This window comes from Apis cerana, linkage group LG16, assembly GCF_029169275.1.
Source record: "Apis cerana isolate GH-2021 linkage group LG16, AcerK_1.0, whole genome shotgun sequence".
Lineage (NCBI taxonomy): Eukaryota > Metazoa > Arthropoda > Insecta > Hymenoptera > Apidae > Apis > Apis cerana.
In genome coordinates this window covers 3,505,546-3,530,000 of record NC_083867.1, presented here as the reverse complement: position 1 = coordinate 3,530,000, position 24,455 = coordinate 3,505,546, and the positions used below count along the sequence as shown (strand labels likewise).

At 36.9% G+C, this 24,455-nt stretch overlaps 1 protein-coding gene and 1 long non-coding RNA gene across 5 annotated transcripts in view; one reads left to right on the top strand and one right to left on the bottom strand.

Annotated features, from left to right (window-relative positions):
- The window catches only part of LOC108000445 (homeobox protein abdominal-B), a 45,114-nt gene that overhangs the window by 6,069 nt on the left and 14,590 nt on the right, over window positions 1-24,455 (bottom strand). The window contains exons 2-5 of one of the 3 annotated variants that reach the window (XM_062086450.1): window positions 16,767-16,859; window positions 16,252-16,295; window positions 9,173-10,207; window positions 1-4,391 (exon numbers count right to left, since the gene is read on the bottom strand). The exon at window positions 1-4,391 is cut by the window's left edge and continues 6,069 nt beyond it. In XM_062086450.1, coding sequence (XP_061942434.1) covers window positions 3,907-4,391; window positions 9,173-10,166 — 1,479 coding nt within the window. In that variant the 5' untranslated portion in view covers window positions 10,167-10,207; window positions 16,252-16,295; window positions 16,767-16,859 and the 3' untranslated portion in view covers window positions 1-3,906. Of the gene's footprint in view, window positions 4,392-9,172; window positions 12,494-16,251; window positions 16,296-16,766; window positions 16,860-24,455 lie in introns of those variants that run through there. The other 2 variants (XM_017060759.3, XM_017060758.3) reach the window with 2 other exon arrangements.
- On the top strand, window positions 13,832-20,382 carry LOC108000447 (uncharacterized). Of its 2 annotated transcripts, none has more exons than XR_001766542.3 (4): window positions 13,832-13,970; window positions 16,778-16,894; window positions 17,668-17,874; window positions 18,264-20,382. It is a non-coding gene; the product is annotated as an uncharacterized LOC108000447 (long non-coding RNA). The 2 variants fall into 2 exon arrangements; XR_001766543.3 differs by lacking the exon at window positions 13,832-13,970 and adding an exon at window positions 16,081-16,498.

Below are 24,455 nucleotides of genomic sequence, written 5' to 3'. Positions count from 1 at the left end.
TTTTTTTTTTTTAAATATTTTGAGTTTATAGATAAAAACTAGTGATTTCAAATTTTTAACCAATATTGCACGTACATATAGATGTAAACGCATGAGCGCGGGCGCGCACTCACACACATTCAAGAAATACGCGTGTATGTTATGTAATATATCTTAGGCATGCACACTCATTCAGCGGCCCTTATAATTTAGATAATGTTGCATCTTAGAGAATAGAGATCCGGGATATTTATTTTCATTTAACATCCGATTAAATTACCTACTTACTCGCTGACGTACCGATTAAAAGGTGAACCCTTATTCGTTTCTTATAGATTATGACCGCACTTAGGATCTCGTTCGTAGGGATAACATTCATCCTCAAATCTGAAAAAAGAGACTAACCATCATTTTATCATGTAAATTTTTTCCACTCTCGCGAACGAATTTCGAATTTTTTTTCAATTTGTCAACAATTTTACCATAACCAGATCCAAAGACGAATGCCATTTCAAACGAGGAAAGTAATCGAATTTGAATTCTGGATTAATCACATATATTTGGAATTTTTTCCAAACAAAACAAATAATTTCACACTTAACAAATAAATAACAACTGAATTGTTTTTTCTCTCGTCGTTGAAAAATTGAAATTGAAACGATGAGAATTCGATTCACAATATCGTTCATTCCACGACTGAGATCCTAACCTCAGTCTCAGAGTGGTAGTTCCACTCGACAGTCCACTAGGTATACTTTTAAAATCTAAATCGATTTTTTTTTTTTTACATGTAACATAAGAATTATAGGTACTAGTTTGCGATCCTTGGTAGGCGATGAATACAACATTCTGGACATAATTAGACTAATTCTCCGCATCATTTTTTTGGACCAGGTCCGTCTTAGACGTGTGTCTTCAACGAAAGCACTTTGCGAAAATGAGCGAGTATCTATCCACTCTGTTATTTGTCGCAAATTGTTTCGTCGAAGATTAAAAAGAACCCAGTCCTAATTTCTCACTTTGATCTTCTCTGATTTCGTTATTGACGATTTTTCGACTGACGACTTCCCACAGGATGAAACGTCGAATTATAATGAGTATAGAAGATTATCTACAAAGATCTAAACCATTTCATCCCGCTGCAACTCGTCAGCGAACTTGCGCACGTTGGATAGTACAAAATCGAAAATCGGTCTACGTCTCACTGTTCAGCTGGAATTCAAAATAAAAATCGATTGGATCCTACAGAACGACTAATTCGTCGTGATCAGACTCGTCTCGCGACAAAAAAAACTAATATACGTTCTTATATGCAAATATTAGTACTTTCCGCGAAATCACAGACAGTAGCGATCAACGTTTCACGTTTGTCAAACAAATATAACAAAAAAAAAAAAAAAATATTTTTCAATCTCTCAACAAATATCGAACAAATAGAACATAATTCGCGCGAATGACATCGATCGTAATTTTAAAAATCGCGCGCTTTTTTTCGCCTCGATACACTTACCCCTAAGAAGCGGTTCTCTTCGGCCGATCCGGACGAATATCGTAGCAATGGGAACCAATGTCGTCGTTTTCTTGGACTGGGCTTCCGCGTAATCGTCAAAGATTCAAGATGTTTTCGTTAAATTCCCTTCTGATTCTGATTGAGCTGAACAGTGCAAGACAAAGCAAACTTACGGTCGAGCAAGTGATACAGACCGATATTGAAAAGGAAAGAGAGTAACGAGGACAGAAATCGTTCGTCCAGATTGGAATAAAGGTAAAGGGGAGGGGGCTGCTTAGGACAGACACTAAGTGACACTAATTTGCTTCACTATATATATATATATATATATAAAATATGTATATATATATATATATAACTGGAGGAAATTACTACCGAATTACGAATTGGACAGATTGTTCGGTGCCGCATATGACATGCGTACTATTTGAAGAAGACCGACACCTGATATACCGACACGCGGGAAAAAAAGAGTCTGGTTGGATGACGTTCCAAGGACGCCGCAATAAGTCACGCACATTCTATACAACAGTATTACCTTCCGTTGAATAATAACCATAGATGACGATAGGGATGACGATGACCGGCAATAATAATATTATAATGATAATAATAATAATAATAATAATAATAATAATAATAATAATAATAATAATAATAATAATAATAATAATAATAATAATAGTAATAATAATAATAATAGTAATAATAATAATGATAATAATAATAATAATAATAATAATAATAATAATGATGATGATGATGATGATGATGATAATAATAATAATAATGATAATTATAATTATAATAGTAATAATAGTAGTAGTAATAGTAATAATAATAAGGATAATAACAATAATAATATTAATAATAATAATAATAATAATAATAATAATAGTAGTAGTAGTAATAGTAGTAGTAGTAGTAGTAATAGTAATAGTAGTAGTAGTAGTAATAGTAGTAGGAATAGTAATAATAATAATAATAATAACAATAATAATAATAACAATAATAATAATAATAATAGTAATAATAATAATAATAATAATAATAATAATAATAAGAATAAGAATAAGAATAATAATAAGAATTAGAATGAAAATAAGAATAAGAATAATAACAATAATAGTAATAACAATAATGATAATACTATAATAATAATAATAATTAATAATAATATTAGTGATAATACTAATACTAATAATACTACTAATAATAATAATAATAAATAAAATAAAATAAAATGATAATAATAATAATAAGATATAAAAATAATAATAATAATAAAATAATGATAATAATGATAATGATGATCATAATGATAATAAAATAATGATAATACAATAATAAAAATAAAATAATAATAATAGTAATAATAATAGTAATAGTAATAATAATAATAATAATAATAATAGTAATAATAGTAATAGTAATAATAATAATAATAATAATAATAATAATAATAATAATAATAATAATAATAATAATAATAATAATAATAATAATAGTGATGATGATGATGATGATGATGCTGATGATGATGCTGATGATGGCGATGACGACGATGACGACGATGATGACGATGATGACGATGATGGTGAGGATAATGATGATGATAATGATGATGGCAATAATAATGATGATAATAATAATAATAATGATTAATAATAATAATAATAATAATAATAATGAAGATAACAATAATAACAATAATAACAATAATAATAATAAAATAAAATAATAATAATAATAAAATTAATAATAATAATAATAGTAATAATATACTACTCGCGGAAACATTATCTCTCCTTACAAGTGATAGGCAGTCTTTGAATAGCTGCTGAACAAAGTTCGATAAGTGTGTATGTGTATGTGTGTGTATGTATGTGTGTGTATGTGGATTACGTGTCTATCTATCCGACGTTTTGTCGTGGATGCCGGTTATTCAAATGACGATGACGACGACTACGAGGACTGATGAGAAATTGCTGCATTGCGAATCGACCGTATGGGCGATTCGTCGACTCCTTCGATTTCTCTGGGGTGTCAAAAAACCTGAAAGGTGTTCAGGCAGCCAGGCCATGAGGCGTCTGATGAAGAAGCGCAGGATACTGCTGAGCCACGTGCGCCAACTGATGATGATGAGCGTGTGCGTGAATGTGTGGATGAACGACGGCGGTGGGGGGCGTGACGGTGCTCGAGGCACCGGCGGCGTGGGTCGGTAGAGGCGTTTGAGGTTGAGGCGCGTGAAGCGTGTGGCTGTGACCTGTAACCAGGCTCGCGTGGTTGTTGGAATGGGTAGCGGCGTTCCCAGTCCCTGTCCCTGTCCCGGTCCCGGTCCCAGTTCCTGTGCAACCGTTTGTAGAGCTGTGATTAGAGTGTGGATGGCCGAAGACGACCCCAGAGAAGGCCACGGGTCACTGATGATGCTTCGCGGAACCATTTGCGTGGTGCGCCTGCGCGACCACGTGATGACTCGAGGGTGGCGCATGCGCGGCGCTCGGATGGTGGTGACTACCGGTCGCCGCGTGGTGATTTGCATTATTGGCGCTGCTGTTGTTATTGTTATTGTTCTGCTGCTGCCGTTGACTATTTTTTTTATTTTTCATCCGTCGATTTTGAAACCATATCTTCACCTGTCGCTCGGTCAGATTCAGATTTCGCGCGAGCTCCCACCGTTTCTGCTTCGACACGTAAGCGTTGAATAGAAATTCCTTTTCTAGTTCGAGCGTCTGGAATTTGGAATACGGTTTGCGTTTCTTCCGTACCGTCACTTGGCCAGTCCATTCCAGAGGATTCGAGCTCCCGCAACCGACGCCCATACCAGCTACGCCAACACCTACGCCGACTCCCGCCAGGGAACCTGCGGGAAACAACGAAGATGGGGAGGAACCCCACATCACTTAACACAATTAGTTTGCCGGTAACAAACAACCTAGTGTGCTAACTAGAAATACATCTTATGATTAAATTTTGCATCAATGGTGAGATTACGCTTATCGACTTTATAGACTACGAACAAATAGATCGGTCACTTTTTTGTCGACAATTCAAATTTAAATAAAATTATAAGATGTTTTATTCAATTTCGTAATATCAATAAAAAATTAATAAACCGTCGTATAATATTCTATATACGATATTATATTTTTACAAGTAAATTATTTGTATAGAAATAAACGTGCAAGATATGGAAACAGGTACGATACTCGCAATTATGTGATCGAACGAGGAAACTAACCAAACCTGTTTCTTTTCTCGCGACTTAGGGAATTATTAGATTTGTACAAGTCAACAGAATCGAGAGCAAATATATCGGTTCATTAGTTGATGTATCGGTGCGTAACTAGTACCGTTAGGTTTTGTCCCAAATGAAATTTCTATTTACACTTGTTACGTGTTACAAATCAATTGAAACAGATCGATCAATATACTGTCTTCAAATTTGTCCTTAGGAAATTTTTTTTTTCTTTCGTTTGAAAGAAAATCCTTTGAATCGATAAGCGTAACACACTCGATTGTACATATTAATTACCATATATCAATATTGTAAATAATAAGAATTTATTAAAGTCTATAATTGTAATTTATAAATAGTTTCAAAACTTTTTTTATATGAAAGCGTTCCGGTCAAAAGTAGAAAAAAACAAGTAGAATTATATTCAAGTTTTGTATTAGAAATTTATATTTATGCGAAATACAAAATTCTAATACCTTGAATTTATACTGTTAGTCTGGGATCAATATATAGAAACTAATCTAATTTTTTTTAAACATTCAATGAAGTTTTTTCAAGAATAATATATCCTATTAGAGATAAAAATTCAAATTTAATTTTTAGAAAAATAAAGAAAAAAGAAGAAAATTCAATAAATATTATAATATTCAATAATTTTTTTTTTTAAGAATAAAATAAAATATTTACTACAACGAAAATCAATACAAATCATAATTTCATTTTTAAAAAAAATCGATATCGATAATTTTCCTAAGAATGAAAAAAAAAGCTACTGAAAGATTGTGTTTCTTTACAGAATTTATTAGAATTTTTTTAGAGAAAAAGAGCGCGAGGTCACGAGATCGAGAAATTTATACTCAAAGCGGGTTCTTAATGTTATAGATTACGTGTGTGTATATGCGCGCGCGTGACGCATGGAGCGAAGGGTTCGTCACGTTGCGTCGCGACGACCAGCCGATATGATATAATTGGACCGAGTGTACTAACCATACAGAAAACATGAAACGGGAATCCGAAACACGGAACTGTTAGTACGTTCCGTGTTTGTAAATGATTCGAGAATCCTATGATTCGTGGCTTGGTTTTTTTTGCTTTAGAATTTTTCTCTTCTATGATTTCAAGAGATTAGCTTAACTAATTATAAATTTCTATTATTTGTTGTTGAATAAAAAAAAAGACGAGAAAATTCTATTTTATTATTTTATATTAAATTAGAAAGAGCAGCCAATATTGAAAATTTTTTAAATTAAAATTGTAATTAAGATTCAACAGAATTAGAATTAGAATTAGAATTAATATTTTAGATATAAATGAATTAAAAATTATATATATATATATGTGAAAATAAATAGATGGTATTTGTAATTATATATCTTTATTATTATTATATTATAATACTAATTTGTCAAAAATATTTTTATAAAATAATTTTATAAATTATAATTTGATTTCTAATATTAATGTTAAAACTACTTAAGAACTTAAGAATTATTCATTTAAATTGATTTTTAATTTTTGCTTTTCACATTTATTAAAAATGTAGAAATTTTTCTGTTAAAATAACATCGATATTTATTCATTTTTCTAGTTCTAATGTTAAAAACAAGATATAAATATCGTCTTTTTGAAAGAGATCGCACGTAGCGAAACGAAGGGATTACGAAAGCAGTCGGCACTTGCCCGTCTATCTTTAACCTAAGTACGGACAACGATGGCGAGGAATTGTTGCATAGCCACGAAACGCAACAGCTTCGTGAGCCTGGCAACGTTACACGGTCGTAAGCGCAACCAAATTGCCTTCTCCCACCTGCTATTCCCCATATTAAACCTCATGGACATTGTTATGTATGCAACGTGTTACGTATGCTGATATATCCTCCTCAAAATTGTTATTTCTTAGTGAACATCTTGGTTTTTTCAAAGAAGAGATTTTTATTAAAGAGATTCATTCTTAAAATTTTCTATCTAATATTCATTGAAATATTTAAATTTATATAATATTTTTGTATATTTATTTTTATTAATTATATTTAATTATTTATATATTTAATATATATTTTATTGTAATTGAGTTTTATAAAGAAATAATACGATTTAATCTAAAATTTTTCTTAGTATTGTTTTTTGAAAAATTTTTTATTATTATTATTTTTTTTTAATCATATAAATTTATCTTATTAAATATTTGATTAGATGGATCGTAAAAAAATAAAACAAAAAAATCTAGAAGTTAGTTTGAATTTCTTCTCTTCCATTCTTATTAGATCACGTAATATCCACTCTTCCCTTTTTCTATATCTCTCACCCTTACTTTTATCTTATTTTTACTCACTATTACTTTACTCACACTCCTATTACTGTTGCCCTTCCGCAACATTCGTCTCGTCTCGTTTCGTAAAATAACGTGGCACGATTGCTTAAGCGACAGAAATTTATTGCCCACTAAAACGCTAGAGTATGCAAATTATTTGACAAAGGTCAGAATTCTCACGAATGTCAATACATACAAGGGACGTGTGCCACGAAACTGCGGAATAAATGACGTATATATCGATTTGTGGTCGGCGTGTTGCCAGCAACGAGCATGTTATAACAGACTCTTGACAACTATTATTAATGATCTATCAGTATCGATATAATCTTTCTTCCTGATCATTTAAATATTAATTTAATAAAAGTTCGTTTCCAAAAACAAATTTAAAATTTTAACGATCAAAACTGGAAAAACAAAATAACGAGAATAATTTAAGGTTAACGATCATGGTTATTCAATAATCTGAAGTGACGCTAATTAGAGACCGCTAAGAAACGCAGGAAGCGCGCGATAAATTAAAAACACGAAACGTTGGACCTCATTTAAAGTAGCAAACTGGCTTTTAAATGACGGGCATCCAACGTTTCTCTGTAACCGGTCCTTATTTCGATGTTTTTCATCCAGGAAGATGCCTATCTGCTCGCAAACGATGAATCGTGAACGGCGGCAGCTGTTTTCGATACTTGTCGTCGAAAATCACATAAATAAACGTTTGGCCGGAGAAATATTTGGACGCGATACCGTATGAACAGCGTGGTTTCGGAACACCAGACGGACGAACAAAGATAATGGAGCTGCCATCTATTGGGGAACGGTTAAACTATACGTGGCGCTCGTATTCGGTTACTTTGTATAGAACGCACGCCTGCGCGTGCACCTCCCTACCACGAATGTGTACGATTAACTTCGGGGCTAAGGGAATCACGCAAACTTTATCTCATTTATCGGGTGGAGCGTGTCCGTATGAGCAGCCACTGTGTCTCGTATTTTTCTATTCTTTACGATTCCAAATGCGTGCTTCTCTTTTTCAAACTCTATGATTTCTGATCGAAAATTCGTCGCGGTAAGCTTAGCTAACCTTCTCTATTAGAGATGTTTTGACGATGAAAAGTCTAAACCATGAAGTCAGGTGAACGTTTGCTTGTGTCTGTTAGCAGTGAACAGAATTCGAACTGGTTATGTAAGTAACCGAACCAGAGGCCGACTAGATGGGTAAAAAAGTATTGAAACGAGTCGAAGCCTCGTCGGGACGAGAGAAACGGAGAGAGGGAGTGACGGGGACAGCGTTTGCGAGAAGGAAAGCGAGGGAACAGCCGTTAGTAGGAGAAGAATGAACGGCTGCACGGGTCATGGAACGGATCAGCTGATCGGAGGCGCACGCCAGAGTTTACGAGTTACGGCCGCCAATAAACCTGCCGTGGTTCGTTGTTGCTCATGCGACGTTTCATGGGTTCCAGGGTCTCGAGAAAAGGACTTTGGGTGGGGAGGCGAAAGAGAATGACCAAATAGAACGTGAATGAACGATGACTGGATCGTTGGTGTGACAGGTCAGGATCTTCGCGATTTTTGATTTTTTATCGCGCATTCTCTCCTTCTTTACTCTCTGCCTATTTAACTCGTTTCAAGGTCAAGCTAGAAGAAATTCACATCACGATCTCGTGACTTTCAGCAACGTTTCGTTTCCCTGTGAATTCGCCGGAGCACGTACAATGCGATGACCTTGCGCGTACAAAAAAAAAACAAATTTGTTAGAATCATCCCGCTCAGGATTACCGCCTTATCAATCCTACAATAGCATATTATTTTGTTAAATTATTAAATAAAATATTAGGATTTATAAATTCCTTAACGTACTTTTTAGTTTTTCAAAATTAAATATACAAAAAACAATACATAAATTTTATATTTACAATTACTTTAATATCTCGTTAAAAAGATGTTGGAACATTATTACAAGTTTAAGAAACTAATTATTTTTCATATTAATCCAAGACTAATTTAAAAAAAAAAAGTGGCGACTCTTTTCACTAAAAAAATCCGCGTACAAGATACACGTTAACACCTCGATTATCGAAATACCATTATCAAAATCAAGTGAATAGAAAGAAACCAAGCGAGAGTCGATGCTTACCTGGAGGTGGGTACGGGCTGGACGTGACAGGTTCGGGCGCCCCGTAATTCCTGAGGCCCCCGTATCCATCGTGAGGGAAGGCGCCTTCTGCGGCGACCATGGCGGCAGTGACTCTTCCTCGGTCGTCCGCCGCGGACGGCGTCAAATATGGTACCCCTGCCTGCGAATGCGGATGATGATGGCCGGCCGTGTCAACCGGATGGTGATGCCTGGCCGTGGTGTACGGCGCGTAATTACACCAACTCTGGGAGAAGCTTTGATGACAGGAAGAGACGGCCGGATCCGCGGCCCCCGTGGCCGCGGAAGAGGAACCTGCTCCCGTCGAGGAGCTCGTGGTCGCGACTCCAGCCGAATTGTACGACTTGTAATCGGAGGTGGACCCGGCCGTGGCCGAGCCCGCCGTCGCCGCCGCTGGCGACCAGAAGCTGAGCGTGCCCGCCTTCCGGTTGTCCCTGGAGGAGCCGGAAGTGGAGGTAGGATCGGCCGCCAGATTGTAATACGTCGGGGGGTTATTACCCCCGTACGTTTGATGATGGTTCAAGGAATCGGCCGCCGACGAATAATGAGATTCTTGCGGATGATGAGGGCTGTAACTCCAGCCGCCTTGGGATCCGGCCGAGGATGAGTGGGAATGACGGATGACGCCCGCTGGTCCAGCGGCGGGCGCGGCGGCGGAATCCACGCAGCCGACCTCTCCGTAGGAAGCGGCCGGTGTCGCGGTCAACCTCTTGGCGGGTATGTGGAGAGGTCCTGGCGCGCTGTTGCTCGCCACCGAGGAAGCGCTCGGCGAGGTCGAGCTGGCGCTGGCCGTTGGTGGCGGAGGCGCGCTCGTGGCCGAGGAGGCCGGTGCACCAGGCGAGGTTGGTGTGGTCGCTTGTTGGTGAGACGCGGGCGTTGGGGTCTGTTGTTGCTGTTGCTGTTGAACGGAGATAAGGCTCGAGGCTGTTGGCGGGACCGGTGGTGGGCTGTCCTCGTAGAGGGATCCGTTCATCATGGCCCACCAGGTCACCCCGGTGGAATTCCCCGCTCCGGTAGCTGTCCCCATCGGCGTAACAGAGCCAGGGTGGCCCACGCCGGAGCCGCACAGCGGCGCGGCGTGAACATTGTCGTACAGCGTCGCCGTCGAGCAAGCCACGTGATCGGCGATGGTGCAGATGATGGCCGGTGATGGTCGGTGTTATAACGATATTCGGTATATCAGCGGATGTCCACGGTCCCGTGTGCCGGTCGGTTTCGGTCGCGATCGTGCGCGAGAAAGTGGCGGTGGATTGAAGCGTGGGGAGTAGAAGGATCGATTTTTTTTTTTTTTTTTTTCACCAACGGATCGTGTAACGCATCGTCGTTTCGCGCGGTTGCATTTACGACGCGCGCATACGATCCAAGGACGGACGAGGCGGCGATGTAACGCACCGAGTAACGTTAGACCGGGCGAACGAGTCACCGTACGCGGTGAGAGAGGAGCGCAGGTGGTGGAGGAGAGGGATAGGGAGGAGGAGGCGAGGAAAAGAAAAGGGATGAGGATGATGGAGGGTGGGGGCGAGCGGAGCGGTAGTTATTATCGTCGATTTTACGGGAACAGTCCCGTCGAGCGTGGAGATCGGCGGCGATGGCCAATGGTCGTTGCGCGAGACGCGTGAGATTTCAAAAAGACGAGGACGGAAGGGCAAGTTTCATCGTGTGCGAAAGTAGCCGCGTTGCTCCGTGGAATCGCGGAATAAATAAAGAAAACGCGTGCGGAAGGCAGAGAAGGCGCGCGCGAATAGGTGGGGATAAAGAAAATTGTACGGGTATACGGTGATCGTGCGAGTGGAGGGTTGGCGGAGAGAGGAGAGGGTGTGCAGCAGCGCGGCAGACAGGTGGAGGGGTAGGTAAGCGTGGGATGGAGGGAGAGACGACACACGGTGATCCAGAAGGCGAGATAGAGAGAGAGAGAGAGAGAGAGAGAGAGAGAGAGAGAGAGAGAGAGAGCGGAATATCAAAGAAGAAGGATGGAGATACGTTATAGAGCGAGACCAGGAATAGACAGAGAGGGAGACGAAGACGCCCAGGGGCGCGATAAAATGCGTAGCAAATCCGTCGAGAAGAGGTCCATGCACCAACACCACCACCACCACCGCGACAACGCGTCCGAGATGACGACCGAGGTTGCGATTGAGGTTGATGGGCGACAAGTAACCACGTGCGAACACGTCGTCGATGAGAATCCAGTCACACCGTCAATGGAATCCCAATGATGATGTCCAGGTAATCCAGGTGGTCGAACAGCAAATGACGGTGACCGGTAATTAAGATACGATGCGAGGAGCGCGATGTTGGAATGAACGAAAACAAAAAAATTGACACAGCACTTCTTTAAAAATGTACGTTGACAGATATCTGATTGTAAAGGATTGTTGAGTTAACTATTCGTAATAGATATATTCGTAATGAATGTGAAACAACAGTTTTTATTTTATTGTTCGGATCGGTCGATGTCGTTTCGCGCGTTCGACGGAACTTGGCGATCGTCGAACGTCACCGGTGACGATGAATGCTCGAAACGATCAACAAATAGTACACTCTTGGAACATGTCAAAAGGACACTTGGCAATCGTAATTTCCACGAAAAGTGAATCGATAAGCACGTCAAACAATGGTACGAGCACGTCTCTCTCACTGCTCGACCAATCTTGTTATCGTCGTCCCGATCCAGGCCATGCTCGAGCTGCATGTCGTCTCCTCAAAGGAAACTGTCACCTTGCTCATTACTTCGAACACACACGACAATTCGAGCGCGCACTTCTTCCTCACCAGTCACTTTCTTTTTTCTATCTTATTTCACCTTATTCCTCTTAACAAATATTTCTTCGTTTCAATCTGTCCGTATTAGATTAGACAGACGCGTGATCCGAACCTAAGAAACTTCAATAGACAAATTCGCGTCAAAGATCGCCACAGTCAGGAGAAACGGAGCGTTCGTGGTCGGACCGAATGCTATTTCTCTCGTCACTTTTTTCTTCCTTTCTGTCTCGGAAAGTCAGGTAGTAGACCCCTTGGATTCGGATATAACGGGGAGCACGCAGGTTATAGGTTCCTCAGCTGCACGGTCCCCATGGAACTGTGACTGGTGCGACGAACACACACGCGCGGTGTTTACACACACGAAAAGACTCCCTTTCTTCTCTCTGGCCTCGCTGAGCCGAACTGAGCGTCAACTGAGAGCTCTGCCCGCGGCTCGACGCGCAAACGGGCTAAACTGCGACGCGAGCGCGATCTATCGGATCGTTTGACAACCAAACTCTGGACGGACACGTCTCCCTCTTCCCCCTACCACTTCGCGCGCTGCCACGCCGTTATCCCCGTACCCCTTTCCTACCCTCGCCTATCAACTTCTAATCTGCCTTTCTCCCTTCTCTTCGTCGCGCGTGAAGCAGCACAACGAAACATGCATATATACACGGCCCTCACGAAAGCCTGAATATCGCGCGCCGAGGGCTCGTCAACACTCCGCGTCTCAAACTTCTAAACATTTTTCTTGATTCGACTAGAAAAAAATAAAAGAAAAACTACTGTGACCCGAATTCTGATCTGATTGACGAACTGTAAATTTTTTCGACTATTATATTCTTTTTCCTTGCTTATGGTAAATCTGTGTAAGTTTTCGCGCCATTACAATATTTCGCGTGCGTACATTTTAAATACTCGTTGGCAAGATGAATTTTATTTTTCTTGGTTTTTTTTAAATAATATTTTAAGAAGCAATGAGAAAAAAGTATTATTTTATCATAGCTACGATTTTATCAATTCGTAAATTCGAATACTACGTTTTTTACAATACTTATTATCTTGTGAAGTAACGACCAGTCTTTATCGTTAAATTTTTTGTGTTTAGTCGAACATCGAGTAATTGTTGAAAATATTCTAATTATTATTCAAATTATTTCTTATTATAATTATTGTTATATTTCAAATATTATTATAGATAGTCAATAGATATTTCGTACTTGTATAATTCAGATCTTATTTTTAAACGTACAATACTGACTTTTTTTAGACGAATTTTTCTTTGAACGATACATACAGTATTATAATAAAATACAAACTGATCTAATCTCCAAAATAGAAAATTCTATGTCCCAATAAATCTCTTATCAATAATCCTAAATCGTGACAATTCAATAATTCTTGCAAATCTGTTTACTATTCCAACATGTTTAAAAATAAAACAAGAAACGTCAACATTGTAGTAAGACTCGAGAAAATGAAAATAACGTTGAATCGAAGGCCATAAAGGGCTCATAGCCATCAAACACCGAAACAATTCAACATACAGTGAAAGCAATCGTCCTAATGGCCACATTATCCATTCGAGTCACATTTCCATTGACACGACTATACTGCGAACTGATTCAAGGAGTCGGCCGCGAACAAACGACTCGAGTCCTCGACCGTTCTCTTGCTACGTATTTTACACGAGTGACGTCACGCGCAAAAGGAGGAATGGATGATGTCTCGCGACTGCCACAATCTCACGCCGGTGCGTGAATCCACGTACACGATGGCGCGCAGCGTGCATGTGCACGCGCGGACGAGTGCCGACAATACGTCACGGCAGTATTGCAGTCTAAATCTCGGTACTTTTATGGGGCAGTAAAGTAAAACGGTCTGACAACAACTCCGGTGGCACATACGCGTTCCATCTGTCCATCAAACTCTCGCGTCACTAGAGCGCGCCACGCGCGAGACCGTGTGTCAATTAATTGACTAGGAAATTACGAAATTGTCTCAATTGACTGCTAGCAAATCTATTACATTAAAGGTTTGTATTATTCATATTTTGATTTTGTACTTGATTTTTACAAAATTATTAAATAGTTGATTAGTAGATTTATTATGTTGAAGGTAATTTTTATTCAGATTATTTTTTTAGGAAATTATTTTTATAGGTTATCAACTAATTTTTTAATTGTTACAATTGATTATGTCATTCAAACTATTTTTAAGATTGATTTTTGAATCTTTTAATCAGAGATGATCTATATTTTTAATTTTACTTTTGAACTTGATCTTTATTTTAATTGACTATTACTTCTATTAATAAATTTATTATCAAAGTTAATCTGTATTATTTAATCTATTTTTCAATTAATTTTTATTAAAACTATTTTATTTGTTTCTTGAATTTATCAACATTTATTATATTAAAACTGATTTATATTATTCAGTTTAATTTTAATTTTTAATTTTATCCAGCTTTAGTTTTATAAAATTGTTTCATAAATGTTTCATATGAAGTTGATTATTAAATCTATTGACAAGTTTCTTACATCAAAGTTTATCTGTATTATTCAAATTTGAAAGCTTAACTTTTAGAAATTTATTATATCAGAACAAATTTATTATCGGTTAGTATTTATTAGTCTAATTTTAAGTTTAATATTTAAGAAATTGTTTCAATTGATTATGAATAGATTTACTAATAAATTTATTATATCAAAAGATAGTGCATTATTTGTAATATTTTTGAGTTTGATTTAAGTTTCAATTTATAATTATAATTGAAAATCTATTTATAGAGAAACATATAGAGAAACATATAGTTGAACATATAATGAATAATTTAAATATTTTACACTTATTTCTAAAAGGTGTGCAATGTTTCTTTCATTCTAATATTTAATGAAGAACAAGAAAATTAATCATTTCTGGTTTTTCCTATTTTTTGATTTTCATATAGATACTTATATGCTATTCTAATTTTAAAAATGCAAAATATATAATATAAAATTTCAATTAGCTAATAATAAGTCTGATACATACATTAATAAAACATCAACTTTTAAAATATTGAATATAATGCTATTCAATTTTACATAAAAGATTAATCATTAACAATATAATCAAATAATTAAAATTTTTTTAATAATCATTCTTATACTAATATATTCATGATACATTATTAAAAAATAAAAAGAATATTTTTCAAATATTTTTATAAGAATTCTTATAAATGACTTAAAATCTTATTTTTTTACAAAATCGGTATAACGATAATGTAATTAAGTATCTAACCTCTCAATTTTCACTACATTAAATCTTATTGAGAAAAATCTATTGTCCACACTGTTATCATTTAAGTCTTGTCTCATCGTGGTCGGGAAATACGAAGCACGAGACTCTCGTTTGAACAAGAGTGTGCGATAAATCGCGGGGGAGGCGTGAACCACCTGACGTTTGTTGTACAGGAGACGCGATCATGAATGGGCTTTATAGCAACCTCGCCCATTTATAGGTAGTATGCGCGGTTTAGTGGCTATGGGTTTAGTGCGACGCAGTTGTATACAATCCTCTGTTTACGGCAAGTACGTATCGTTATCGTCTCGACTTTTTAGCTCGACATTTCGAGGTCGGCCATGACACACGAATTAACTCGTCTTGTCACAAAGAGACATCTATCGGGATCATTTTAACAATAGATGATGTGTCTTCCTCTTGTTCTTCAATTTTTTTTATAGGTAACTGTTTTCCATTTGCAATGCAGTTTGTATTTTGAGATGTATTGTGAATCGGTGAATTGATAAAAATAGTTGATTGCCAAGTGTCGCTGTTCGTAGACATTTTCCAAGTGTAACACTCGTTTGCATGTATAATAAAATGAATTTCAAAGATCGATACTTTGTGGAATAGAAATGTTTGTAGAATGTGGGCATCGTGGGCGTGATAATGATTTTATTTAAATCAGTGATTCCCAACCTGTGAATTTTGAAATTTGTTCGTTTTAATGTAATTACATTGCGATATTTTACTTAACTAATAGTATCAAAACGGGTAATTTCAACATTTATCTTTTATGAAAAAGAAAGGTTATGAATTATTTGAATATTTCGAAAAAAAATTCGCAATTGAAAGAATATTGAAAAAATCATTCGGCGGAATAAGAAAATCAAATCAATTTTTCTTACCTTATATATGGAAAAGAACATTTGAAAGTTATTTGAATATTCCGAAAAGGAATTCTCAATATTTCAAAAAGGTTGAGAGACACTGATTTGCGACGATAAGCCGAAGAAAATGCAGAAATGGGCTCGTGCGCAACTCACCTTGTATACCGGCCAGTGTTCCCGGCTGGAACACGCGGGAAAGCCTGAAACATTAGCGAATACAGTAAAACAGTGATATGTCGCATCGAAAGGGTTTCATAAACGTCTTGTATAACGCATGTATCGATTGCCACATAACGCAACTCCCACGCCATTTTCGTCTTAGACGCATTGTCCGCATCGTTTTCTTACCACAAATTGCGAAAATAGTACCTACACCTCAATAATCTTGTAGTTTTATGAGAAGGTAAGATATCTTGTTGTTAATTCAGTTAAATCGTACACGTGTCTCTAAATTTTAAAGCTTAGGTCCAGATAAAAGATTCGATAAATGTGAACAATGCCATCATATATATATAATAATATAAATAAAAAATAAAAAATAAAATTTTTAAATATTTCGTATATCGTTTTTTTCAAAGTAAAAATTTCAAAGTTCAATATTTATCTATATATATATTTTTTTTTTCTAAATTATATAGATTCGAATTTAATTTTAATTTAAATTAACTGACCTGCTGCACAGCTCGAACGGGTGAAACGTTTTCTCCACGGCGCCGTACACTTTGAGGCCTTTTATTTACAAGTTTACAAAGAAAAACATCAGCCTGGAACAGAAAGAAAGGGAATGCTTATCGACCTTGTAAGTAGATATACTTCGATTTTATAGGTTTTTGTAGTTTATATCGCACCAGGTATAAAGTTCGATATCTTGTACAACCATTAAACGGGACCTATAATGGGGTACCGCTTAGCCCGACATTTTCAAAAATTTGCTTCCGTTCTTAAATAGAGCCCACACGACCGCCATTTTGACGCTATTTCTGAAAGAAAAATTTCTTTTAAAAATTTTCTTCATTTTTCTTTTTTTTCTTTTTTTTCATTAATATACGTGAGCTAACACGAGGAAATATAATTATATATATATGTATAAAAATTCGTAAAATACTCTTGGTTGAAATATAATATGAATCATTTTTGATTAAAACGATTATATAAAATAATGATGATTCAAGTAAGAAAGAAAATCCTCTTTTAAAAATTTTTTCAATTCACAATTCTTAAACACAAACGCTTTTCAACTTTGCAAAGCAGCTAAAATAACGATTTCTCAATTGTGCCTCGTTCCTTCAAGATTCATTTATTTCTTAAGTACGAAATAAATATAAAAGAATCGTTATTGATAAGAATATATTCATATTCTTTCTTTCAGAAATTTTCTTCAATTTTTTTCACAAGTATTTTTTTCTGATTTAATTAAAAATTTTTTTTCAGAAATTTAAATCTCTCTCTCATATCAAAATTATGGAAATAGCAGTGATTTTTAAACGAAAGAAATCCTCTTTCAAAAGTGTTCTCGCTCGAAATTTAGAATCCAAAATGCATACAGAGAATTCACCAGAGATCCCTTTACAGGTAGGCAAATTCAATCATGGGCGTGAATTTCGATTCGTCGTGGTGAACGTAAATATCGAAATCGAGGCTGCAGGTAGGAAACGTGAAAATGCTCTCTGGAAGCGTCGTCTACTGAAGTCAAATCTCCAGGGATGTGTTTATGGCAAGCTGAACACCGTTTCGAACGGAAGAGGAAGCGCGTAACAGAGAGACAAATACTTTTTGAAAGTAGCAATATTCCCCAATCAAAAATATAATCATTTCAATCATTTAATTAATCTCACATATAATAAAAATTAATTTTAAATTGCAAATAGTTCTTTCTATAATTCATAAATTGTAAATATTTTTAACTTTATCCTTGCAACAAGTTTATTAATTTAATCCTTTAATTTTTATGATTAAAATTTTCATTAAAATATTCATAAATTTCTTTATCATTTAAATTGTGCATGTAAGAACAAATAATAGATGTATAAAAAAAGGATTAAATCATGAAAAATAATTTTTCACAAAAATGATCTTGATCCAATACATATTTTGATTGAATTGATTGAATGTAACAGTAGATGTAATGTAACGTTATACGTGAAATAAAACAAATTTTATTTTTCCAGAATAAAATCATCTCCAATGGAAATATCTATGATTGGTCACGATTATTCAACACACGTCCACACAAGGGAAACTCGACCAACAACCATGAAACAATCTCTTTTCCCAGAAGTCGGACATCTTATCCAAACGGCCGATACACAAATCCCGGCCATTTATCCGGCACAAAAGGCCCACCTTTCGGTCTCTTCTCTCCAGTTTGATAAATAGAACGTCTGGAGAAAGAGAAAAAATGGCAAAACTGGACGAAAGCTGTGGGGGCAGGGCGAGGGATATTATCGTGGACGCAGAAGGGTGGTCATGTGAAAAATACATCGGTGTGTGCAGAGGAGATTGGTCGAGGGGTGACGAGCGGCGCACAGGACACGAGAAAGCTCTTGCGTATCAGAGGGGTGGCTATGCCATTTCTATGGAACCGTCCATTTACACACCGTCCAACAGAGACGTGAGCACGCATCTCGCTGTGTAATCGAATTAAAAGTTGCATGGTTACGCGCCATTTTTCCCGCACGACGATTGTGAAACGAGAGGAACGTCGAGTCGAGAGAATTTTGGAACAGGATTATTTATGCGTTTAGGTTAGCTAATTGGGGGGGTAGTAATAAAGGTTTCAGGCGTAAGATTTCCTTCTTTTTAAGAGGAATCCAACGAGAAGGATATTTTCAAGGATAAACATTGTTGGTTACAAGTGATAATGGATATAGGTTATAATTATTTTTATGGGGAACATTGATGGAGATTAAACAATTTTCATTTTTTCTTCAATTTCATTTTATTTGCATATGCCTATCCTAAAGGCTAATTTAATTAATCTTTATGGATTAATTAATTATACTTATTCTCTATTATATTTACTTTCAAAATTGTATAAGTTATTTTTAAAAGTGTATATAGATATACTGGAAAGCTTGAAGAGTTGTTTAATTTTAAGTAGTTAAAATGAATTGTTGCTGCGAAGATTGTGTTATACAAAATATTGGAAAAAATTCGAGACACGAGCTGTGCAGACAGGAAGTTTCTCTCGTATAACGGTAGTTAAAAATTATCGAGTGGCTGGTAAAAATATAGGACTCTTAACCTTGACCCAAGGATTACAATGAAATTTATTACCCTCAAAGTTTATTGCTCTCAAACGCACGTTTTCGATAACACCTCTTGTCACTGTAATGGGTCGATATTTATCGCCTCGTTATTCGAGTAAGAGTGGTTTACATGGATAGAAAGATTTTTCGATAAATACCTAAAGATATAAGTTATAATATTTACTTAAAAATTAATATATTACACGTACATTTACATACAATTTACGGCTATAATATTAATATTTACCAAAATATACCAATATAATATTTAATAATGGGTATATTTAATAAGAAAGTTATTATATTTCGATTCTTTCCCTCTTAAAATTTATATATTTCAATAACTTTGATATTTTTATATATAAATACGATTATATTCCACGTAAGAAGAACGTTATTATTTCTTTCTTCCATATAGGATTATTAATCGTTAGAGTGTCCTTTGAAAAAAAACTTGCGAATTAATATTATCATTTTTCATCAGATACCGCTTTAAAAGTTTAATCTAATCGTAAGTTCCAGCTGTACGCCGTTCATTATTCCAAAACGAAGGGAACCCAATCCACCACGGGAGAAAAGAAAAAGAAGACATAACGTGGCCGAGATAATTAAGGAGAAAAAAAAAAGAACCCAATCCCCGAGGAGCCAGTCTTAATTCACGCCAGGCAAGAGTACTAAAAAAGCTCGGCAGAAAAGGGTTGCAGCTCCGTCGCCCTTCTTCACGAGAGATTACGAAACTCGAATCGTGAAAAAAAAGTTTTTCGCGAAATTACACTCCAAGAAGAGATACCCCGCCTCTTGGAAGAGCATCCAAGTTTCATTTATCCGACCCAACCCTATTCCAATAAATCTTAAGGATACATCCTTGATACGTAGTCGTTCGAGCAGCAATGCTTCGGTCGAATAAACACGAATGTTAATTCATCCGAGAGATATGTTTTCTGTCTCCCATTTCGTGTTTCCAATTCAGCTTCTTACATGTTATGTAAGTGTATAGGATAATGTATTGATTTATCATTATTTCTTTTCAGAATCTCATCGTTCCATGTGATTTTGTTGTAATTCCACGTAAGTAACGATTGGTCTATCCTTTAGACGAATCTAAACTTTTAAAAATCTCGATATCTCGTATATAAAACTCGTTCTTTAATTCGAACAAACAAATTTTTAATCCTAAAATATATTCCAGTCAATAGCGAAATATTATTAAAAGACGAATCGTCTTTTACAATTATCTATAACAATACTTTAAAAACCGATCCACTGGCCCATGCAAATTTCCATTTCAAATCCCAATTTAAATAAATTAAAAATATGTAAATATCCGCATATCTCGGCTCGAAAGGGGTTGAAACGCGCCGTCTGCACGATTCGGTGAACTGGTTCTGGTGGCCGTGTCTGGCGGGGGGGCGGGAAAGGGGGTCGAGTCCATAACCGCGCGACGCGTGCCGTTTTTAGCGTCGAGACGCCTTCCGCGTGGAACGCTGCCAGCACCGGGACGCCCTCTCGTTTCCACAGGCAGACGGTATGGCCGCTCGGCCAATCAGAAGCGCCGCCCGCCACACTCGCCTCCAACATGGCGCTGCGTGCCGCGTCCGCGCTACCGGCCAGATTACTAGTCCGGGATTCTCGATTCACCAGCCACCGTCGATTCACCTTCTCGTGCTCAATTAACTCTCGAATCTTATTATACCCTCGCGAATTTATGGTTCGGGAATGGAATAATCTACTGGTGATTGATGATCGGGGAAAATTAATCGGATGGAATTTTTCCCTAGATGTTAATTTCGTGATCTTGTTCTTTTTTCTTTCTAAATTTGGCAGGACGTAAATGGAATCTTGCTTGGCAGAGAATTCAGACGTATGCTTTGAGAAAGATTGCATTTCTCTTCGTGTATATCGATGTACAACCAGTTTTGATTATTCGTCTTCTTATAAATATTAATATTAGCAAGAAATGGAAAGAAACTTGGGTTAAAATCAATTATCTCGGGTCTTTTATAAGTCTCTTCAAAATTTTTGGAAAATATAAGGATCAAAAAAAAAACATATGCCCCACTTGACTTATCCTGGCCTAAATCCATCGTTTCTTTTACAGCTTGGATGGTTCTCGGTCTTGGAATAAATTACTGGGTGGAGCATAGACAGATTAGCCTTTCGAAATCTTTAAATGAGATTTCAAAACGGAGATTTTAATATCGATTAAGATATCTACCAGCCATCATCCTAGTTTTTTTTTCTTTATTGTCAAGTTGGCCACCTTTGAAAGAAACCGCCTTTTCGAGATAACAGGACGAAGAATTTTTTTTTTTATATCGCTGTGTGATATATTTCGAAGGTGAAAAGTCACGTGACACCTATATTTTCAGTCAAGTGATAAAAGGATTGATTGCTCGATATCGATTTTTAGTGAGAAGTTTATTAAGATAAGAGCTATAAAATACAGAATCACATATATTTCCAGTCGAGACAATTGACAAAATTTGAAACTCGTCCATTTACTTATATATTCGTTATTTTAATTATTCGATTGTTATTTAAAATTGCCGTTACATTCTATATAAAAATAGACAGATATAAATCAAATTTATCAACTCTAAATTTCTTTTGTCCCTGATTACCTTATATTATCTTATATGGTATCCACCATAATTAAACAATTCTTACACCTTCAATTTTTTCAATAAACATTAAACCACGAAATCTACCAGATATATCGCCATAAGCAATGATTACAATACAAACACACGTTCATACATTTCTTCTTTTCTTCTTTTCAGTTATTCGTATCACGAGCAATAATGGTCATCGGCCTCGATTAAACAAACAAACAAATAAACAAGCAAATAAAGCCAGCCAACGTTGAACCAGAAGCCAATTTATCTCGCTCACGTTCGCCCTTCCCCAGGAAACGAATCTCGCAAAAGGCGAACAACACGTCCAAGCCCACCGACTCCCCTAATGCAACAATTTCGAGTCGACTCGAGTGCTTTTTCTTTCCTTCCTCCTCTCTCTCTCTTTCTCTCTCTCTCTTCTCTTCTTTCTTCTTTTCTTTTCTTTTCGCGCTCGATCGTTTGTATTCCACGTTCACTCCATCTCTCGCACACCTATACACGCTCGAACGCACGATATGGACCCGCAGATGGAACAAAGTATAAGCGTGGGATATTCCATTTGGCCAGGGACGTGAAAGCGGAGGAGGCAAAGGGGGGCCATAAGAGGGTTTGAGCAGAAGCGTGCTGTGGTCAGCCTCGATTCTATATATATATATATATATATAAATTTTTATTTAAGAAATTATAATATAATTCAAAAGTTACGATACTTTTCAGTCAGATAGAAAATTATCACTTGATGATTACAGAAGGAGCAAGATCGTAATAGGTAATACTTGCATATTATTACTAAACGAGAATATAATATCTTTAATATTATGTTGTACACGTGCTATATAAAAAATATTCACAAATTCTTTCAGAAATAAGAAGTGAGGATGAGATGAAGCTCAGAAACGATTCAAAAATAAGAGGATTTTATTTGTATCGTGTTTATTATACGTATGGTATACCAAGCTTAATATATATGACAGGCAACTGGTATCGAGTCAAGGATGGCTAGACCGTTTCGTGTTGCTGGGGTTGCGTCGTCATGGGAACCGTCCTCATCAGGCGAAGTCTCAAACCGAAAATATTCTCTTCTCCCTTCCGCCCGTCCATCCGTCTTTCTTCGTCTGTCGCCTCGATCTAAGTATACGTACGTACAGGTTGTTTTTCGCGACACTGTTTTGCATTCTATCGCTCGAGATAAAGCCCTCCCGTGATGGAGGAAAGAAATTTTCGGTTTTCTGGGAGAAGAGAATTTGATAAGGCTTGATGGAGGTTACAATGTTGAACGTTTTTGCATTTTAATCGCCTGGAATTTCCGCCGCCTTTATCTTTATTCGGGGATGTGCCGCGTTTTTTGCTCGAATTTTGCATCGTATTTCTTCGATGCCTTCCATCTTCAAGTGGCAAGAAAGGGAAGAATAAAGAGGGAACTTTGGAAGAAAGGATTCAAAGAAGAGGCGAGGAGGGAGAAAGGATTAAATTCCATCTTTGAAATACCGTCTCCGCCAAATTGCAAGGGAGGAATAAAGAAAGGAAGATTTTCTAATAACTATCCTTAACGAGTATATCATTTCTCCTAATTCTTCAAAGAAGAAATAAACCGAAAGAAACTTCGAACAAAGCAGTCACGTTCCCTCTTCTACCATCATCAAACTTAATTCCACGCCGCGGCCATGCTTGTTTACGCCCGCCGGTGAAAGCCAGGATTGAATGCTAAGGAAAAGGCCAAGAGACTGTACCAACTGAGGGGATCATATTATTTTAGCTGAATTATTTATAGAACGTAGCCCGAGGGAAAAGGCACGCGCGCACCGTTTTTCCTCGAACAAGATTTCACCTGAAGAAAAATACATACGAATATAACACGTGCAAGGAGGAGGGGTGGCAGAGAGGGATAAAAAGGAAAACGGAAATCGTTGGTTGACCGTCGGCCAATGAAAGAATTGGAGGAAGAAGAAAAGAAGAATTGTCGCCAAGATTTAAGGAAATATCCCCCTTTGGGGGGATGCTCGTAAAAACTTTTCTTAAACAATCACCGAGATTTTCAGTCTGAAGGGGGATGAACGTTGGCTCGGCGATCAATGGCCGAGTTTCGAGCGTTGCGGTATTCTCGCGTATATCGCCTCCGATGTACGAAGATACGAAGGAATTTGGCGATAAATTTTAGAGGAAGGGAACGTGGTTAAGGGGCTGGAGAGATTGATACCGTGGATAGGATTCGAGGATGTGTTCCATTTGCATGATAATTTGAATTTTTATAAAATGATAAAAAAAAAAGAACACGAAATATTATAGGTTAGAAGAAGGGCAGTTTCCAATACCTCGACAATTCCCTAACTTTCACGAGGAAATTTTTTTTTTCCAAACTTTCACGAATTTTCAGTGAAATCTGCTCGAATCGGGGCCCAAGAATTTTTTCACACGAGGAGAAAGCTGTGCAACCCCGAGAGGGAAAGGCGATGTTCCATCGGATTCATTTGACCCTTGTCGTTCGACCCGTTTGTCC